General features: G+C 35.0%; 1 protein-coding gene and 1 long non-coding RNA gene across 2 annotated transcripts in view; both read left to right on the top strand.

Moving 5' to 3' along the window:
- LOC103492488 (callose synthase 9) overlaps nucleotides 1-21,586 on the top strand; it is a 64,664-nt gene that overhangs the window by 6,437 nt on the left and 36,641 nt on the right. Inside the window, exons 5-20 of the mRNA XM_008452885.3 lie at nucleotides 153-249; nucleotides 650-760; nucleotides 846-971; nucleotides 2,530-2,619; nucleotides 5,385-5,482; nucleotides 5,633-5,750; nucleotides 11,260-11,385; nucleotides 12,219-12,295; nucleotides 12,383-12,461; nucleotides 14,685-14,801; nucleotides 15,054-15,156; nucleotides 15,290-15,413; nucleotides 15,495-15,684; nucleotides 15,871-15,923; nucleotides 20,238-20,298; nucleotides 20,372-20,453. Of these exons, the coding sequence (XP_008451107.1) occupies nucleotides 153-249; nucleotides 650-760; nucleotides 846-971; nucleotides 2,530-2,619; nucleotides 5,385-5,482; nucleotides 5,633-5,750; nucleotides 11,260-11,385; nucleotides 12,219-12,295; nucleotides 12,383-12,461; nucleotides 14,685-14,801; nucleotides 15,054-15,156; nucleotides 15,290-15,413; nucleotides 15,495-15,684; nucleotides 15,871-15,923; nucleotides 20,238-20,298; nucleotides 20,372-20,453 (1,652 nt within the window). The remainder of the gene's footprint in view (nucleotides 1-152; nucleotides 250-649; nucleotides 761-845; nucleotides 972-2,529; nucleotides 2,620-5,384; nucleotides 5,483-5,632; nucleotides 5,751-11,259; nucleotides 11,386-12,218; nucleotides 12,296-12,382; nucleotides 12,462-14,684; nucleotides 14,802-15,053; nucleotides 15,157-15,289; nucleotides 15,414-15,494; nucleotides 15,685-15,870; nucleotides 15,924-20,237; nucleotides 20,299-20,371; nucleotides 20,454-21,586) is intronic.
- Nucleotides 20,512-21,552, top strand: LOC127148173 (uncharacterized). Its single transcript, XR_007818921.1, has 2 exons — nucleotides 20,512-21,065; nucleotides 21,187-21,552. It is a non-coding gene; the product is annotated as an uncharacterized LOC127148173 (long non-coding RNA).

The following is a 21,586-nucleotide window of genomic DNA, read 5'->3' as shown; positions in this document are numbered from 1 at the left end:
TACATCTAGACAATCCCCAAAAAATTTCTTAGTTTACTTGTAAATTGGTTATTGGCTAGCACGTATTACTTGTGACCTATATATATATTTCTGAGTAGTTAATTATCTTGCATCAGGGATGGGTAATAATTTTATTTTCAATTAATTTTAAGGTTGGAACGAAAAACGTTGAAGCGAAAAAAAGTCTTTGCAACCCTGAAAGTATTAGCAATGGTAGTGGAGCAACTCAGTGATGCAATCCCTGAAGAGGTTGGCTTTACAGTTATCTTGTGGTATTATACATATATAAAAATGATTGGTGCAAGTATTTTACGACCATTGAATATAAAGTCGAACCTTAATTTTTGGTTTTTTTAATATTAGTTTAAATGAAGAAAGCAAGTAGAAATAAATAATCATTTCATTAATAATTGAAGTCACAGAAGAGGGGAAGATACCTGTAGCCAAAAGGATTACAAATAGATCCATTTGGCCAAAAGATATTTGTTGTTTTGTGGGGATAACTCATCTCTTCTTCCTTTTGTATCCCTCATTGTGATAATGAAAATTACGTTTCTTATAAAAACAAAGATTTATGTGTCTCCTTTGTTTGAAAAGATAAATTCCATGTTTTTCATCTCTCCAAGTTATATGATTTCTTTTCTTGCAGATGAAGAGACTCATGGAATTGGATGCGGCAATGACAGAGGACCTAATTGCATATAATATTATTCCATTAGATGCTCCTTCTACGACAAATCCTATTGGGTCCTTGGCTGAGGTACTTTAGATTACAATTCTTCTGTTTGGAATGTGAAAATTTTGCCCGTTTCTTCTGTTACCTTGAAACCGAACATTATGGTTAGGTGAAAGCAGCGGTGTCAGCTTTAAAGGATTTCAGTGGCCTTCCAAAGTTGCCCGCAGAATTTTCAATTCCGGAAACTAGGAGTCCTGATGTATTTGACTTTCTACACTTCATTTTTGGATTTCAGGTATGGATAAACTCAATCCAGTCCACTATTTGTATTGTACTGTACTAGGAAGCACAAATACTTATGAATTCTAATTGTGTAGAGAATCGTATTAGATACGTATTTGATATGGATATGTCTAGGATGCGTGACCAAAACATGATTCAAAGTATTTGATTTTCGTTTTTACACTTTTATTTTTAATTCAGATACATATATGACATGCCTTCCAGATATGTGGAGGGATGTCTTGGGTTATTTTATTTTGGGATAATATCAAATTATACCCTTGACTTCCAGGTTTTTTTCAATTTGAACCATAAACTAATAATTGTGTCATTTTAAACCCTGAACTTTTGGGGTTGTGTCAATTTAAACCCCAAACTAATAGTTGTATCAATTTAAGCCCTAACTTCCATTAGTGTATCAAATTAAACTTTGAACTTTCATATATGCATCAATTTAAATCTTAAGCTTTCATAAGTACAACCAAAATAAAACATAATTGACGAGTAGATCGATACTATTATGTGAGTTCAGAGTTTAAATTGATACACTTATAGAAAGCTGGCCTGGACACTCACAAATATAAAAAGAATTAATACACTTATAAAAGTTTAGGGTCTAAATTATTAGTTTGAGGTTTAAATCGATATGCTTATCCAAGTTTAGGGTTTAAATTGATACAATTATTAGTCTAGGGTTTAAATTGATACAAACCCCAAGGCTCATGGGTATAAATTGATATTTCAAAGTCCAATCGCTAATCTAATTTATTTGTAAGCCCACTTAAATTTGGAATTCCAAAACAAAAGAAGATATGATTAATAACCTCTTGATGACATTAAAGAAGATATGATTAGGAGATTTCTCATCTTTATAACAAATACGGGAAGGCATGAGACAAAGTGATAGATTCTTCCTTTGTGGCCAAATTGAGACTTCCATTAAAAATTTAAGCATGATTCAAGCAAGAATATTAATTTTCTACGGAGTCTTAAACTTCCATAATATATTGGATGATTAACCAAAACTGAAATACTTTGAGCTAGACAGCCTCTGCTTGAGAGTACAGTCCGTTAATCATTTTTCCTTTGAAGTTTGTCATTCATAGGCTTCAAAAGGAGGTTCTTTTAAGGTATCCCTGGATGGGTAGACCATTGAAGGGGGGCTGAGAGAGGGGAAGAGGGAGGGCTGAGAGAGGGGAAGAGGGAGTTTGTTGATGAATGTGCTGACTTCAATAGCAATTCTAGCGAAAACTGTTGTAGTTGGTAGATTGAGTTATTTAACACGTGAACTTGGTGAACCAAACACTGTTAGTTTTTTTAGCCAACCCAACTCAAGTTGGTGGCCAAGCCTTTCCTTCTTTGAAAATTCTATGGTTCTGAATCTTGTTGCTTTTACACCTTTGCTATTGGAATGGAGTTATGTTTATTCACCCTCGTATAGTTTATTGGTAACCATCATTGTTTCTGTAGGTGTTTAATTTAATATATTTTAACTTTGAAATTGCATGATTTGTTTATTTCTTTTAATTGTTAATTTAATTTATCTAACGTTGAAATTTGATGTCTTTTAGAAAGACAACGTGTCTAATCAGCGTGAACATGTAGTGCACCTACTTGCCAACGAACAATCTCGCCTACGCATCCCTGAAGAAACTGAACCAGTAAGTGCTATATTCTCATCACTGAACCTTGATGGATGGTTTAGTGTACTTTTAATTGTTAACAACAATTGGTTCTGCTTGCAATTTGGTTCTGGTGGGTGTTCAGACATCTTTCTATGAGTTCGTTTTATGGAAGATTGTTTCCTATCATAAATAACTGATGTTGCAGTGTTGGCTAATTGTATCTTATGGTTATTGGTGACTTGATATCTAATTTGTCGTTCGTTTTCCCTTCGTCCGTGTCAAAGCTTGGCAACAAATTAGTCATGCAAAGCACATATTAGTTTTCTGCTTTTACCGAAGAATTCACATTAATTGGTTCAACTTCCACCAAATGCTGCTCTTCATTTAAAACACCAACTAAAACCTACTTTTTCCCATGGCAAGAAATGAAACTCTCAAATTAAAACCTCAGCCCTCCAACGACAACCCATACAAATTTGTGGAGAAATTCTTAACCTCCGCCAACAGTCATCAAAGCTGCAATGGTTTCCAAATCTTCCAAGGACTTCGAAAACTGCTGTTGTAGAAATTTCTTCAACAAAAGCCTTTCGTTAGCATCTTCTAAGTCATGTCTGTATTCCTTGTTTTCTGAATATATTTCATTGTTTCTTATTGAAAAAAAAAAGTAATCACCATGAATAATAGCAAACCACTTGTGCCTCCAAGATTATCTGCTTTGTTCTGACAATAATTTTGTAAAGTTTTAAGGTATCATTTGGGGATTAGTTTTTGGAAAGTTCCGTTTCTTGTTCAAATTTTTTCCTTGACTTATATGCAAGCCTAATTGCAATCCAATAGATAAAGGGGGTGTTTGGAGTGAGGAATGACTTATATAGTCTTGGTATTATAATAGTCTGGGGATTATAGTAGTCTGCGTTTGGGGTGCAGACCATTATAGTTTGTGTTATGATAATTTGTGTTTGGGGTGGAGGTTCTTATAATCTGTGTTATTATAAGCTGTGTTTGAGGTGGAAACTATTATAACCTGGGTTTTTCACTACTTTTTTTTCTTCTTAAATTGATTTTATTAAATCTTTTTAATTATGATATTTATTTCATAAATTTAGCCTTAATCTTGATTTTTCATTACTTTTTTTTTTCTACATATATACTGTATATGAAATACACATTTTTTTGAGATTGTTTTTATTAAATCTTTTTAATTATGATATTCATTATGCTGAAAACCACGAAGGAGTGAGAAGGATTAGGGGAGGGAGTTGAGGGAAGTACAGGGATTATGGAAACCCTAATACTAGGATTTCCATAATCTGGGGCCCAAACAAGGAGTGAACTATTTTAGCCAACTCCACCCCTTGCAAATTTGGGGCCCAAACAAGGAGTGAACTATTTTAGCCAACTCCACCCCTTGCAAATTTGGGGCCCAAGTAATTTCCTTATATCTTTATATTATTGTGTTTGAAATTAGTTTAAGCATACATCATTACAATTTGGCTACGTAGTTAGTAAGAAAGCAAGACAAAAAACTGTATATAAATATATATTCACTACTTTTGTCTTCACCATATACACACAGACACACCCACACGCACACACATATATATAATATTTTAGTTAATCTTTCACATAATACGGACACTCAATCTCAATTCAAAATTAAGTGTATCCAAACATTCATAAATCTAACAATTTTGCCCCTTGAACTCAAAAATTTGTTTTAAATATTTATCCTGTTGATGACTGGCTGAGATCAAGGGCAGGAATGCTTAAGAAGATGGATCCTGGGGCATATCTCGGAGCTTTCTCGGCCGAGTTTGGTGGACAAAGTGGTTTTTGAGGTGGAACTTAGGCCAACTCGGGGAAGTTCCCGGCAAAATTGGGAACAAATAAGAATATTTAAGGATTCTCTAGCAATCTTGGGACCTAGTCCGGTCGAGATTGGAAGAAAAAAAGGAAGTATTGAGGATATTGGGCAATCCCGAGGCCAAGTCCGGTTGAGATTGAAGGAAGAGAGAGAGGGAGTTGAACAATGTGGCAAAAACGAGAGGGGGAGTTAGAACAGTGTACGAGGGGGAATTGAATAGTGCAAGAGGGGGAGTTGAACAGTGCAAGAGGGGAGTTAGATAATCCAAATATGGGGATTATGTTAATTTTTGGGCAAACATGGAGTGACTTATAATAACCCACTCCACCCCACTCTAATACTCACCCCAAACGCCCCAAAGAGTTTTTGAAGATATACTGAAATTTGTTTCTTATAAAAATAAAAAAGAAAAAACAAAACCTTCAAAAGTATTCGTGATTTTCCTTAAAAGTGCTATGTTCCCAACATGTTGAAAGGTTACTTCTTAATAGAGATCCAACCTCCATGCATCTGAATGAAATCTGGACGAGAATACTTTTTCCCACATCATTCCTCCATTTTCAAATGAAATTACCTAAAGTCTTCCACTTTTCCAAAATATACAACATTGGAGAAGTTAATTTCATCGTTACTTGGCTGTCATGAGCATACAGCCTAGTTACAACCAAAAAAAATTCTGAGTTTACAGAACTTTAGCTCTCTCTTCTAAGTTTTTTCGGGCCAAAGCAAGGTCTATTCACTGCGTAATTCCACAAGCACCCATGCTTTGCGCTCTAACTAATATCCTCCATAAATTTAGTTCTTGTGAATTATTAATGTACAGATGCTCAAATATTTTTTTTTTAAATTTATTTTTAAATATATATAGAGACACATACACACACACACTTATTTAAATGATTACTATTATTTATTTAAATTTATTTATCTACTTCAGAAATTGGATGAAGCTGCTGTGGAGGGTGTTTTTAAGAAGTCTCTAGAAAACTACGTTAAATGGTGTGAATATTTATGCATTCAACCTGTTTGGAGCAGGTTTGGTCTTTCTAACTTATTCTTGTTATTTTCTGAATGGAGTCTTCGTTTCATCTTATATTTTTATTTTTCAACAATGAATCGTTGAATTTGATTCCTTCTAGAAGAAAATTTTATGTGATTTTTACAAGTATTCTGATTTTTTTGCAGTTTGTCTGCTGTTAGCAAGGAAAAAAAGCTACAATTTATTTCCTTATACTTTCTGATATGGGGGGAGGCAGCCAACGTCAGATTTCTTCCAGAATGCTTATGCTACATATTTCACCATGTATGTAGCTGTGGACTCATTTGTAATTTTATTAGATTATGTTCACTTCTTTTATTTTTGATCTTATGCTACATATTTCCACCTAGACTTCTTATTACTGCAGTCTTCTCCATTGTTGTCGCCATCTGATGTAGTTGCTTTCTGCCACTTTTATTTTTGTTTTATTTTTTTTATAACCATGTTAGTAGGTTAAAAATGATATTTCAACTATGCAGGAAATTCTAGAATCCAGAAGGAATAGATTATTTAATCAAAGGTCGTAATGTAGTGCAAATATGGACAACAAAGTGCCTTTACAAGAACAAAAGAGGACTAAGGAAAGAAGCGATTACTTTTGTAAATCCTTTATTAAGTTTTACATTCGAAAAAAAGACTACATCTTATGGTTCGTGTATGATTTTACCAATCCAATAGATAGTATCCGATTAAATCAAGTTAAGAAAGACGAAGAAATAAATTGTTATTCATTAAGTTCAGAGTGTGAAAGAAATTGTTATCACAAACATCAAAGAACACCCCTGAATCATTCCAACATAAATTTGGAGGTCAGTGTGCGTTTGTTGGATATGATGAGGGCGCTATGGAGTGTCAACTTAGTTGAGATGTCCGTGTGCGCCTATTGATCTCCAGTCTCTTCATTCGAGTGCTCGTTGTAGATCTCTCTTGTGCTTTGAGCATTTGTCTTGTTTTATTAATAAAATTTGAGACTTGTCTCCTTAAAAAGAAAAATTCCTTCTTTCCTATAAAAGAATGAGCACCATTTTTCATTTTTTTGATTGCTAGACACTATTTGGGTGATAGATTCATTCCTCTCATCAATGGTTGCTCTTGTGTTACTACAAATCAGTATGCCGCCCTAGTTTCTCATTTTTTCAGTGGAGGAAATCTTTATGGCTGTAAAAGCTCTTCGCAGAAACAAAGGCCTAGATGCTGATGGCTGGAATTCCTCATCAAACATTAGTCTATTTTCAAGGACACGTTCAGGGCTTTGATGGAGGACTTTCGGAAAAATGGTAGGTTAAATGCTTGCATCCTAGGGATATATGTCTTGGACATAAAAAAGAAAATGCCTTAGTTATAAAAGACTTTTGCCTAATCGGCCTCACCACCTTATCTTATGAGGTAGTAGCTAAGGTCCTAGCAGAACGTTTGAAATTAGTCATGGACTCAATCATCAGCCCCTTCCAAAGTGCTTTTATTGAAGGAAGACAATTCTTGACCCAGTCTTGATTGCTAATAAGGCCGTTGAAGACGATAGAGCCAAAAGGAAAAGGGTTGGATCTTGAAGCTTGATCTTGAAAAGGCCTTTGATCGAGTGTATTGGAGCTTCCTTGAGAAGGTTTTACACCATAAAAAAATTCAGTTCCAAATGGACAGCTTGGATGATTGGTTGCTCATGATGGGTTGCTTGAAGAACCCTAAATTCTCTATTTTCATTAATGGGAAACCAAGGGGCTGTATCATAGCTACTAGAGGAATCCGCCAAGGGGACCTCCTTTCACCCATCTTATTCCTCCTTGTAAATGAGGTACTAGTGGCCATCATCAACAATCTCCACGTAACTGGGCAATATGAGGGTTTTCTTGTTGGTAAGGATTTAATCCACCTTCCCTTGCTCGAATTTGCTGATGACACCCTCCTTTTCTGCAACATATGATGAATTGTTGCTTCTCAAGCTAAAGGAAGCCATTAGGCTTTTTAAATGGTGTTCGGGGCAAAGTTAATTGGGAAAAATCAGCTCTTAGTGGTGTAAATGTGAGTGAGGATGTCTTGTTCTAAACAACAGCCTGGCTTGGTTGCAAGGCAGAAAAATTACCCATCTTATACTTAGGTCTCTTCCTAGGAGGCTACCTTAGGCGAAAGGAGTTTTGGTAACCAAACATAGATAGAGTTCACAAGAAATTAGATGGATGGAAGCGTTTTAACATCTCTAGAGGAGGTAGACAAACTTCATGCAATGCTGTTTTGGCTAGCCTACATACATATTGTCTATCTTTGTTCTCTATCCCGAGAATGTGGCAACTTCTTTGGGAAAAGATCATTAGGAACTTTTTTTGGTAAGGCTTCTGGTGGCAAGATGAACCATCTTGTGAAATGGAGTTTGATTTCCCTTCCATTAGAGGATGGGGGCATCAGCCTAGGGGGCATTAAAATTCACAATTCAGCTTGGCTTGCTAAGTGGGGATGGAGATATTCAAGGGGGAAAACAACCTTTTGGAGGAAAATTATTCGTAGCATGCACGAGGCTTTCAATTGGTTTATTTTGGGAAAGCCTGGAGATAGCCTAAGGAGTCCTTGGGTTATTATCTCTGGAGTGTGGAGGTTGGTGGAACCTCTAGCTCTTCTTAAACTTAGCAATGGCAGCAGAATCGGTTTTTGGACAGACATTTGGGTTGACTTCTCTTCTCCTAAGGACCTTTTTTCATTGGTTTAAAGAATTGTCTTATTATCCCTTGGCTCGGTTGTTGATCATTGGGATTTTGATACCCTATTTGGTCCCTCTCCTTTGGAAGAAGCTTGAGAGAAGAGGAAGTTGCTGAATTCAGCTCCTTATTAGCTCTCCTCTTGCCTAAAAAAGTGAACTGATGTAAGAAGGCTAAGGGTTAATTGGGTAATTAGATAATATTCTAGGTTAATTCCCTTTTTACCCCCATTGTAATAGAACTCTATAAATAGGAGTCTTCTCCTCTTGTATGAAACACATTATTCATTCTAATAAAAGATCCACAATCTTGGTTTTTGGAGGATTTCTCCTTGAGGTTACTTAGGCTACATCAAATTGGTATCAGAGCAAACTATCTAGGCCAACGTTGACTGCCTCCAGTGGAAGATCGGGAAACTCTTGTTGACATCAATCACGTGAGGGAGGTTTGAGTTTTGTGCTTGTTTCCAAACAACACATCTAATTAGGGGGAACCCTTGAAATTCCAAGAAAGAAGACACAAAAGACTTATCAAGAATTTTCAAGAATGAACTTCTATTGATCAAAGAAGATGTCCAAGAAAAAAAACCAGCAGTAGGTATAGACAAGAAAATCAATTTTACTTTCATAAACAATGCTGGAGTTTTGATTCAAGTGATTCGGAAGAAGAATTTTAACATTCTAATTTTGGTCATGCTCGATTTTCTCAAAGAACCAATCATTATCCAAATTGAAAATTTGATTCTAGTGAATCCGATGATTTTTCTAAGACAGTTTGGGACAGAATAAGAAGGCGACAATACCGAAAAATGGCCCAATGATCCAATCAAACCCATTTTTCAAGCAATCAACGTAAAGATTGGAAGTTGGATGAATTAAAGAATCATCAAGAATCATCAAGAATGGATTTTTACCGACCAAGAACGTTCAAGACTTAAAATTACTCTTTTGGTTATGAAACACGATCAAGAAAGATAGTTTCAAGAAAATCAATTGATGAGTCCCATACCCATTATGAGATTAAAACCTATTCAAGAATCCAACAAAGTGACTACTTTGATCTCATAGCATTGTAGGAAATAAAGAAAGCAACAAAAGAAATTCAATGTTCGTTGAGGGAAATGACTCATATGAAGCAACTATTAGTTCATTTTCGAGAATTCAGGAAGGGAGTGCTTTCGTATGTGGAAAAAAAAGCGAAGGAATTACGGTTGGAAAAATTTCAAATTGAAAATCTTGAAGATAAAATTGAAGAACAAGAATTTGAAAATGTTGATTTGGAAATGGTCACAAGTGAAGAAAAATCCAATGAAGAAGATGAAAAAGAAGTATCGAACACCAAGCAAAAATTGAACAAGAACAATGACACATTGGTCGCGATGCAAATGAATCTTCAAACTGTCCAAGAACTTGAAGCGAATGATAAAGAAAATGTGATTCTTGAAGGATTTTCTTCGAAAGCTAATTCTTTTGAAATTTGTTCTTTGAATACGGTTTTGAGTGAGATTAAAGGAAACATCTTTTTCGGGTTTACGGCCAGTGGAGAGGTTCATCTTTTAGTGGCCCTATTTGATTTTTTTGTCTTGATTTTATCCCTTCGAACATAATATCTTTGTTCAAAATGTAGGAGCTTGGTTTGGTCATACTCTGTTGAACATTCTTTTTTTTCTTTTTTGCTTCATAAATTTCTTCTTTTTAAAATTTGGAACGAGTTTTCTTTTTGGAGGGGTGGAATGATGTAAGAAGGTTAAGGGTTAATTGGGTGATTAGGTAATATTCTAGGTTAATTCCCTTTTTACCCCCAATTGTAATAGAACTCTATAAATCGGAGTATTCTCCTCTTGTATAAAACACATTATTCATTCTAATAAAAGATCTACAATCTTTGTTCTTGGAGGATTTCTCCTTCGTTTCTGAGAACTATGAAATTTGGCCAATTGGCGAGGATGGCAGTTTCTCTGTCGAATCCCCCCCCCCCCCCCCCCCCCCCCCCCCATGGATAAAAGGCTATTTAAAGCCCTATGTAAGTCAAACTGCCCACGGAGAGTGAATATTCTGATTTGGATCATGCTTTTTGGGTCCCTTAATAGTGCAGATATTCTCCACCCCCAACGGGTGCCTCTAGCCTTCGGTTTGCCCTCTTTTTCTAAAGGCCAACGAGTTGTTACTCCACCTCTTGCTACTCTGTCCCTTCACTTCCTTTTGCTGGAACAGTCTCTTCTCCATCTTTGATATTGCTTGGGTCTTTGATGGTTCCCTTAGCTCCTTGGTGTTTCTAACTTCTGGATGGTCCTTCTCTACCAAAGAAGCCTCGGCTTATATGGTTAAATATATTAAAAGCTCTGCTTGCAGAATTTTGGTTTGAACGTAATCAACGGAATTTCCACGATAAGCAAAACTCAAGACCGGAAATTTTTCGTTCCGCAGAACGCTTGCTGCTTGGTGCTCTCTGAATAAGGAGTTTGTGAACTACTCCACTCAAGATCTTTGTCTCAACTGGGCAGTCTTTCTCTCTCAGCCATTTGCGTAGCCCAGTTTCTGTTTTGGTGACTTTGTATGCACTTTTACAGTTTCGTCTTTCCCCTCTTCAGCAGGCCTTCTTTGGAGCATAGCTTACATTTTCATTTTGTTTTGTTTACACAGTAGCTGTTTTGTTTTAGGCTCGGTCCTTGTACTGTTTTGCTTCTATTCTCTTCCTTTATTTCTCTATTTCAGCCCTTTGTATTTATCTGGAGTTTGTTTCATTGTATTTGGCTTAAATTTTACTCTTGCTTTAATTTGAGATATTATGTTTTGGTGCTAAGGGGGTGTCAATCTAGTTGAGATGTTCGGGTGCACATTCTAATTTCTTTGCTTATGGCTCTCTAGACTTATTTATTACGGTCATTGTATTACTCTCTTGTACTTTGAGTTTTATTATCAATAAAGAAGTCTGTCTCTGTTTCAAAAGACTGTTTGGCTGTATTTTCCACACCTGTTTCCTATAATTTATTATTATTTTTTTTAACTAAAAAAATCTATTTGTTGTTATGTAATTTTTATCTTTTTCCATGAGCTGCATTGTCTTACCCTTAAATTTGCATGCAGATGGTTAGGGAAATGGATGAGATACTGAGGCATCAGATTGCGCAGCCGGCTAAGAGCTGCGAGTCTAAAGATGGTGTTTCTTTCCTTGATCAAGTTATCTGTCCTCTTTATGAGGTTTTGGCTGCGGTATGTCTTTTATTGTTTCTTGTGTCTTCCAAAATTTCTAATGGAAGAGTTGGATTTATTTTTCTTTTTTTGTTAAAGAGTAGGAGTGAGTGTGTCCATATGAGTAGTTGAGTGAAAGTGTCACCCTAGCTGAAAGGGTTTTGGCTGCTGATCTTTAAGTCCTTTCTTTTCTGCTTTTTGTATAATTTTCTTGTATTTTAAGTAGTAGTCTCATTTTTGTTAATAAAAAGACTCGTTTCCTTTTCAAGAAAAAAAAAAGAAGTAGTTGAGCTCAAGTTGCATCTGGAAGTCTTCTGCTAAAATTTTAGAAATGGAGCTCAAAAGGTGAAAATTTTCTGATAGGCACGGTTCAGCTACAGTTTTTGAAGGTTTTGGGGTTTTCTCTTGGTTTTATTCTTTTGTGGGTGATCTATATTGTACAGAGGAGTGGGGTTCTTTTAATCCATTTTGGTCTCTGGTTTTGTGCTTTTGCTCTCTTTTTATTTTTTTGCGAGTTGTTGCACCTATTATTGTACTTTTCTAGTCTAAGAAATCAAAACAAGGAAAAAGGAATGGAAAGGTTAGTTTCAAGGTGCTAAGTTTAACAGAACTTAGAGAACTGGTTTCCAATTGTATGAAGAAACTACGATGATTTTAATAAGTTTTGACAAAATTCTTCAGTTTTGGTGCCAAGTTTACTCTGTTGTCTGTTTATTGTTGAAGTATTGCATTTGAGCTAGATTTCACAAAATCACAGAAAAGACTATTGCATTTTCTATTTAAAAGTGTCCCTTGAATATTTAATCGGCTGTCTTGAGCTATCAATTGATGAGTCCAGATAATTAAATGCTCAGGAAGCTGCAAACAATAATAATGGGCGGGCACCACATTCTGCGTGGAGAAACTATGATGATTTTAACGAGTATTTCTGGTTAGTTGCAAAATGCTGTAAGTTTGATTTGTAACGAACAGTTCATACTGAAGAAGTTTTGGAGCGCTGTTCATTTTTTTTTATCAGGTCGCTTAGATGCTTTGAACTCAGTTGGCCATGGCATAAAGGCAAATCTTTTTTTCAGAAGCCAACACCAAAGTCAAAGGTGGTCTGCATGTTTTATTTTTTTAATTTTGTCAAAACTAATCTCTCTTCTTTTACTTCTTCTTGTAACTATTATTATTTTATTTTATTTTATTTTTCTTCAACTCATTTATACTGTGGTATTTATATTATGTACTATTTATTGTACTGATTGGTTTTAGTTGACGAAGATAGATCTTTCTGTGCTGTATAATTCCATACGGGAAATTGGTGCTTTCATTTAAACATTTGGGAGTAAAAGCCTGATTTAGCAAGTGGTTTTCAGGGTTTTGAATCTAATTATTTTCTTGAACCTAAAGAATCCTTGAATTATGATATGCAATTTTTTAGGTGGTTACTGTGTGCAACCACCAACCTTAGAGAAATATCAATTATTCAATGAAATGTTTGAGATATATCAAACTATTGGAGGTTCGTTTGAGTAGGCTACTTTTGAGTTGTTTACCCTCACCATTTGCCGTAATTCTAAATTTTCGTAGCTTTTAGGCCTGGTCTACATTGATGCTATTGTAGATGATTGTGATTATTGTTATCCTAATTAATCAAGGAAAAATAGAAGATGATTATGATTATTGTTATGATGCTGAACTTCCAAATAAGTATGTGCATATATTTCATTTGTTGAATTTTGTGGAATTGTAAAAAATTATATTTCCAGATTCAGCTAAATTGAGTCTAATCCATTGTCATGATTTATGTACAACTCAACATATTGCTTTCTTTGTGGAATATTGGGTTCCTGGTGGTGGGAAAGAAGTTGACGGTGGTTAAAGAATGTGTTAAGGAAGAGCCTCAACCACCAGTGTTGAAAATGACTTCTCCAAAAGTTTCTACAAAAAGATGCAAATTTTTAGAATGTCTGAAGGTTTTACAATCAGTATTGGAGTAGTGGTTAGTCTAAAGAAGCAGAATCGTTATCTTAGTATCAGACCTTTGATAGGAAATTTGGCTATGAAAATAGCGCGATTCAGAAGAAATTGGCAAGGGACGTAACTAGCTTATTGTGGATGCAAACCTGGGAAAACGGATTTGTGGCTATAAAAGATATTGTCAAGATCCCACAAACATTTTCCCTTGTCCAATATTCCGCTATGGCTGAACTGAACCTTTGTGGCGAGGAGCATAAAGCCTTAGAAGATGACTTTGTGAGGAGATGTACCAACCCATATGCATTTCTAGAAAGAAGTGGACTCGCTGTTACCAATAAGGCTCAGTTTTGTCAAAGATCAATTCATATTGTTGAGTTATGTACTACCCTAAACCTTTGGTTTTAGGAGTCATCCTTTTTACTGGTCATGGTGCCTTGATAAGAGCCGATGGATTTTCAGAGACAAAAAACATTGTTTTGATAGGCTTTTTTGGATCACTTACCTTTTCAGATCTTTCATGGTGTAAAATATCTCCTCAGCCTTACTTTTCTTGTTGTCCATTAAAACAAGTTTTTTAGAACTTCTTTTGGCTTGGGGCTTGGCTTTTCTTGTTTTTTAGGGTTGCAACTTAGTTGAGATGTTTGGGCACATTTGCTTATTCCCAAGGCTTAGATCTTGTCACTTCATTGGGCTCAACACTATATTGTCTATTCATTTTCTTAATGAAGAGGCCTGTTTTCTTTTTGAAAAAAAAGTTTCTTATAATTAAATAAATGCATCTGGTTGAGCGCAGCTTCTGGTCGAGCAAGAGACTGGTGTCATAGGCTATTGGCTAAATTCTATTGGTGTACACGTCTTATTCTTTGTTAATTGTATTATTGTGATTTTGATGAACAATAGGTACTTGTTGCTAATGTTCATTTTCCTGGTCATGCTTTCATTTTTGTTCTAGAACTGATAACTATTTTTTAACTTTTATATATTTTTCTCTAAGGGTTATTTAGCATTAACGTTTAGTTGTCTGATTAAATTACATATTGGAAAAAACCACATGATATTGGGTCTTATGCTTTTAGTATGGTGCATTAAAGTACTTTAGTTTTTTTCTTTGTGATGCACTCGTACGAGTATTTTGAGTGCAGAATAAGGCATCTTGGTGATGTACAAATTACACTAAATTGTTTTGCAATTATATCCTTCACATGATTTGATTCTGTGGGGGGTTCTCTCTACCCTGCCCTAGGCTGTTTTTTTTTTTTTTGTTGATTTATACAATTTCTCTGTTGCTTATATAAAAAGAGTGCAAGTATGTTGAGTAATTTTCTGTCTCTTCATTATTACTATCTCTTTTTCAGAGTATGCTTGGTAGAAGTCGTCATCAAGGGAAAACATCGTTTGTTGAGCATCGGACTTTTCTTCATCTTTATCATAGTTTCCATCGTTTATGGATATTTTTGGTTATGATGTTTCAGGTATATGGCCTTTTTAAATGCTCTCCATTATCCTTTGTTCTGTTAACTATAATTTGCTAACCTGCGTCTTGATGCTTGGGAGATTATTTTTGGTTTTTGTTTATGTGATATAGCCTAAATGACAAAACAGATAATGATCCCAGAAATCTAATCCAAAGGATTTTATTACGATTCATGTGTTCAATACAGGGGACTAGGATATCTGCATTTTCATTTGTTTAATCATTATTTTTTACATTGTTATTCTTACAGGCTCTGACCATAATTGCATTTAACAATGGAAGCTTCAATATGAAGACACTGCTGGAAGTTTTGAGTCTTGGTCCGACATTTGTTGTAATGAAGTTTATTGAGAGTATGTGCCATTCTAGTCATTTCTACTGAAAGTGTTTGAAGCTGATTTGTTCTGTTATCTTGTTTGCAATGGATGGAAATAATTTTCTTCTTGTTCTAACAATTTTCTATTGATCTGCATGAACTTGATCCAGGTGTTCTAGATATTCTAATGATGTATGGTGCATACTCTACTTCAAGGCGTCTTGCTGTTTCTCGAATTTTTCTTCGTTTTATTTGGTTCAGTATTGCATCAGCTTCGATAACATTTCTTTATGTGTATGTATTCTTGCTTTAATGTTTTTGCCGTCTTGTTTTTCGCCAAGACCTTTGGTGTTATTTATATCTATTCTCTTACAGGAAAGCTCTTCAGGAGGGGAGTGGGCCTAATGCGGAAAGAGTGATGTTCAGACTATATGTAATTGTGATTGGAATATATGGTGGAGTACAACTTTGTCTCAGTATCCTCATGCGTATACCTGCTTGCCATCTTTTAACAAATCAATGTGATCGGTGGCCTCTTGTTCGTTTTATCAAATGGATGCGTCAGGTTTCACCCTCTTATGCTTGTTTTATTTATTGTTTTCTGTTCGGGTAATGTGGCCTTCTCAATTTCAGTTGACGCACTATTTGGTTAAATGTATAATTTCTTTTGCCTTTTCGTTTTCTTTGTTTTGTTTTTTGAATGGAAACAAGTCTTTTTCCATTATTTTGGTTCTGAAATTTGTTTTATTAGGAACGGTACTACGTTGGACGTGGGATGTATGAGAGGACTACTGACTTTATCAAGTAAGTATATGAATTTATTAGATCTGCATCCACTAATGTTCCTTTCCCAAAAAAAAAAAAAAAAAGGGAAAAAGAAAAAGAGAAAAAAGAAAAAACACAAATAAATTTTGTTGCAACTTGCGATATCAGGAGAATTTGTAAAATAGGGGAAGACGATATTTGATGTAAGCCTCATGGATTTCATCATGCTAGGGCTGCTAAACCCCCAGAATGCATTCCCTTAATAATGAAGTTCCTAAGAGAGGTATGAGGAATGTAAACCTTGCCACCTTTATGTGGCTGACGCGTGTCAGACACGCAAAATTGAGTTTGATCTTTTTTTTTCCACATGCTGGAGGACATGCTGGAACTTTTTAATATCATTAAAAAATATTTAAAAAAAAATAAAACACACCCCTTTTATTTTTTAACTTCAGCCACTTTTGTAAAAAAAACAAACCCTAAGAACTCGCCTTGACTTTCCCCTAGTCCTTTCCAATCTTCAACGCTCGGCCCCTCCCCTCCAATCAGACATCGCTGGCACCAGTCACCCTCTTCCAATTAGCATACATCTCCATAATGATACTTTAGCTTCAAACTTATACCAGAGATCTTCCCAACTAGCCAGGAAATATTTTTAATGCATAAAAAATAATAAAATGGGAGAACTCTTGATATGGTTCCAAAAAAACATACCCCTTGTACCATTATTTTCGATGAAAGTGTGATCTCTATTTAGGATTTTGTATTTGTATTGTAGTTTGGAACTTTTTAATGAACTCCAACAACCAATGTACTCTTTATATGTGTTTCAAAGAAGTATTGTTATTTTCTAACATATGAGTAATTTATCTACAAGTAATTTCACATATATTATTTAAAAAAAAATAAAAAAATTATAACGTGTTGTGTCCTAGTTTTCTAGAAATTGGGCGTATCTATGTGTTGTGTCGTGTGTCTGTGTCGGTGCTTCCTAAATCCAAAATATGAAAATCAATGCATCTGTGGTGATTGGTGCATTTTTTTCCAATTCTTCTTAAGATGTATGCACGAGGCATATAATTAGGGAATGCGATCAAAAGCTATTAGGGTTTGTGATTTTTTTCGTGTTTTCTATTCACCAAAGCTCCCACACTTCATTAATTTTTTCTTGAATTTTGGTGATATGGAGCCTATAGATCCCCCAAGTATTTTCAAGGGAAGTCATTTTGTAGAGGATTTCAAAAACCCTATCGATCAACTAAGGGTTAGGCAAGCTTTGGAAGATGAAGTTGTTGATGTTTTGTTCTTCCCTCCAGAACTTGATGTGTTTAAATCCACTAAAACAGCTCCCTTCTGTGTAGATGTCTGGGTGTATCTCTTGATCCCTAGTTTTTTCTTAGCTCTTTGTATAATCCTCTTGTACTTTGAGCTTTTGACTCATTATTATTATTAATAAATGAGACTCATTTCCTTTTCAAAAAAACTAAAACAGATCCTCCCTTTTCAAGAAATCCGTTTGAAGCTTTGAACCACATTCAAGTTTCCTCACCAGCGCCGGAGGAGAAGACTGAGGCCGATGGCCTGATTGGAAATGAAATCTATTTGTTAGAAATGAATAAGCTGCATTCAAGGAAGAGACAGAATTCAGCAGAAGATAACCGTGCCTTTAATTCATTGGGCTTTGGTCTCCCGCCAGTTAAATCTTAGATGGTCAAATGGGGCTACTTTCCAGCCTAGTGTGAACAAGAAAAAGGCATTAATGAGGAAAGAGAATGTGGATGGAAACGATTCTCTGCCAAGTAACTGTTCAGTTTACATCCATAAGGGAATGAAAAGGAAATTTAAGAGGCTGTTGTAGTTTCTCATTTAGTCCTCCCGATAGACAGCTCAGCAACATTAACTAATCACTCAAGAACCCTTCCATCTTCCAGTCGTGTTCTCATATCTTCCTTTGATTCGGAATCCAACCAATCAAACAGTGCAGTGAATATAGCATTCCCGTCCAAGGAGAATTTGAATAATGATCTTCTTCGGTCTCCATCTGACAATACAAGTAAGTTTGAAATACCTTACAAGTTTCCGACTGACATTTCTTTGCATCAATGAATGAAGAGAAACAAGAAGCGCTAGATTTCTAAAATGTCTCGAGGAAGTTCTTATTTGTTTAAGCCTTTCCGAAAACAATTCAACAGGAAAAGGACTTCTTTTAACAATTCCGGGAAGGCGTGTTGTGTCAAGATCCAAGTCCTTGGACTAAATAAAATCCCGGTTTCCATTCCTGATGTAATTCCCTAATTCTTCTTGTGTGCGAGGAATACATTGCACTTTTCAGAAAACTTTTGATAAAGGTTCGAAAGACTTCGATGAAGAGTCATTAGCAAGTGTAAGCAGTGAAGAAATAAAAAGAGAAGATGATGAGGATAGAGAAGATACAGATGAAATGCCAAACGATATGAACAAGGCTTTAGATATTTTATTCCAATCCGAAGAGTTTCAATTACTTTCCATCGAGGAAAGCTTCCCCTTTATGCCACCGGAAAGGAAAGACATACCTAAAAAATTGTATTCCATATTGGATACCTGTGAAATCTTTTTGGCCTAATATATAGGAAAAACAGGTCATTCAATGGATATCCTTCGGGGTTGAAAATTGTAGATTAGCTATTGGATCATGTGGGGACCGCCGCCAACCTTGAAAAATTAATAAAAATGAATTTTTGAAAAATCTTTTTTTTCTGAGTCATTTCAAATACGCCTTTGACTTAATCACAATAATATCTTTTAAAATACATTTTCTCATTCTTCTATTTTTTTTTCTCTTGGAGTTGTTTTAATAATAATTATTCTCATTCTTCTATTTTTTTTCTTTCGGAGCTTTTTTAATAATAATAATTTTTAGATCATCTTTTTTAATTATCTCTTTTCTCATCTTTGTTTAAAATTAATCTTTCCTAGGTAAAAATTGATGACCTATCTATTTTGATCTCAAGTATAAATCAAATATCAATATAATGATAATATAGTGGAAATTGTAAATGTAACCACGACCATGATTAAATGTAACTCTATTAAAAAAATGCTACATGATAAAATTTAGGATGTACAACTAAAAAAAATGAAACAGACTGGCTAAACCCATGAATTCAAAACTAACACTCCAAAAACAGGCATGAGAAACCCAGATTTCTAATCTTGCTACTGAAACACATGCATCTATAATTCCCAGGCATCAGAACTCCAACAGATAAGCCCACAGACATTTAATTCCCAGGCATTTAATTTCGAACCTGTGCGTCAAACGCCCCCTTAGGTATTTTTTTTTCCTTTAGTGGTTTCTTTGAGGTCTATTTATCTCCTATGTAAAAGGTTATTATGTACTCTGAATTATTTTGAATATTCAATATCTTATATAAAATATTTAAAGCTAAAGGTTTTCTCATTAAACCCTAGCTGCCACAACCTTGTCCAATCTTTGCCTTTGTCAATCCAATTAGCCATCGGTGGAAGCAGATTCATCTTGATTCACACCATTGTTTAAGACCAATTCCCATTGACCTCCGACCCGTTCCTGTATTTGTTTCCACCTTTGCCCTACTTATTCCATCAGCCCAGTCACATCGTCGCCAAGATCCACGCAAGGAAGCTCCCTCTGCATTCGACCTGTCCAGATTTGTTGGTTCATTGCCTTATTTGGTCTTTGCTTGGTTTTTGAATTAGTTGTTCATGGGTCTTGTTATAGATCTCTCTATGAGGATCTTTGTTCCAGCATAAAAGTTCTTGCTTCGTTCTGCGTAGGTTTTGTTACAGAGCACTCTATAAGATCTTTGTTCCAACCTAGAAGTTTTTGTTTCGTTTTTCTTAGGTTTTGTTGTAGATCTCTATATGAGGATTTATGTTTCTAGCCTAGAAGTCTTTGGTTCCATTCTTTGTGGGTTTCTATTTCTAGCCCTATAGTTCTTTGCGTGTTTGGTTCTTCTTGGGTTTCTGATTCTATTTTAAATTTGCTGATTTGATTAAGATGTTTTCTTCACAAACTCAAGTTGTTCGTCATTCTACCTCCTCGAGTTTGAGGGAGTGTGTTAAAAGGAAATTAAGGTTTATATATTATTCTTACTTTCCTTTTTGGTATTTTACATTTATGTATTTTTCTTTAGTGGTTTCTTTGAGGTCTATTTACTCCATGCCGAATTTGTATATTCAATATACTTATATAAAATTTTCGTAAGTGAGGAATGTAAAGATGAGGTAAATATGTCCCTACATCAAATGCCTCTTTTAACTGCTCAAGTAAATGTCATGTAGAAATGAAATTTTGTTTGTGAACATGAGGAGATTCCCAAACTCATTTCGCAGGTACATGCTTTTGTGGATCATCATTCTGGGTGGAAAATTTGCATTTGCCTATTTTCTTCAGGTTAGCTATGGTCATTATGGAATGATACCTGTCTCTAGCGATGGAATCTAAAGACTTGATTCGTATCTTGCAGATCAAGCCTCTTGTTGGACCCACCAGGCTTATTGTAAATATGAAAGATATAAGATATTCGTGGCATGACTTTGTGTCTAGAAGTGAGTTTTCGTTTCATTTCATTTTAGGCTATAGATTTGTATTGTTGTCGGTGTTTATTTGTTTGTTTATATATATTTATTTAATTTTATAAAATAATGTTGTTTTGTTATCTAGTATCATATCTGTTATTGTTTGTGTTATCTGCTGCTTGATCTTAAGTCAACCTTTTCTAATTTAGTTTCTTTATGTCATGCAAGGATGTCGCCATGCTGGTCTTCTTTTTGTTTATTATTGTCTAATCTTTTAAAATTTTTTCTGGCCTCCTATAAATGAAAATCCACAATGTAATGATTTTTAAATATATTTTAAATTTTATTTGGGGTGGGTCTCTCTATGATAACTGGGAAAGGATAAAGGTGTGATATTTGGAAGTTTTTTAGAGGGTATTGTTGATACTTGGATGGACAGAATGTCCATGTTCCTTATCCACAAAAAGTGGAGAACAAGGCGACGTTGTAGCGAATCGTTAGATCATTGCTAAAGTTCTTGGTAAGAAGTTAATGTTTATTTTCTCCAGTACCTTTTTCTTTTATTATTTTGGTGCTTTGGTTTTAGGAATAATAGTGTTTTTAGGGGTGGAGATGTCTTACAGGATGAGGTCTGGTCCCCAGGTAGGTCTAAAGCCTCTCTTTGGGCTATTGTGTCTATGTACTTTTGTAGTTATTTAACATTCTTGTAGATGATAGCTCCTTAATTGTTAGTTTTGGATCCTTTTTATCTGCCTTCTTGTAGGCCTATATAATATAGATGGTTTGCCAATCTTCTTTTTGTTCTTCATTTTTTCTGGGTGACTACAAAAGAAATTTTAAACGAAGGTTTACCTTTTTCTTTTTGTATTTACTTTGTATCTAGCTCTTTTCTGATGTTTTGAATCTCCGTTGCTTTAAATAGCTCACTGTTTTATCTTTTGTGATCATTTTTAGTTCGTATTCATTTTTGTGTTGCCAGGGTACTTCCTTTGTTTCAGTTTTAGGCTTCATTTTCCTTAGTTTTTGCCTTTTGCTCTTAGTATAATTCTCTTGTACTTCGAGCAATAGTCTCATTTTCTATTATTAATAAAGTGGCTCGTCTCCGTTTAGAAAAAAAAAAAAAACAAAAGAACAAACAAAATGAACGTAGACCTAGAGCACCT

Source organism: Cucumis melo, chromosome 2 (genome assembly GCF_025177605.1).
Source record: "Cucumis melo cultivar AY chromosome 2, USDA_Cmelo_AY_1.0, whole genome shotgun sequence".
Taxonomy (NCBI): domain Eukaryota; kingdom Viridiplantae; phylum Streptophyta; class Magnoliopsida; order Cucurbitales; family Cucurbitaceae; genus Cucumis; species Cucumis melo.
The sequence above is the reverse complement of the archived record's forward strand: the minus strand, read 5'-3'. Positions and strand labels throughout refer to the sequence as shown.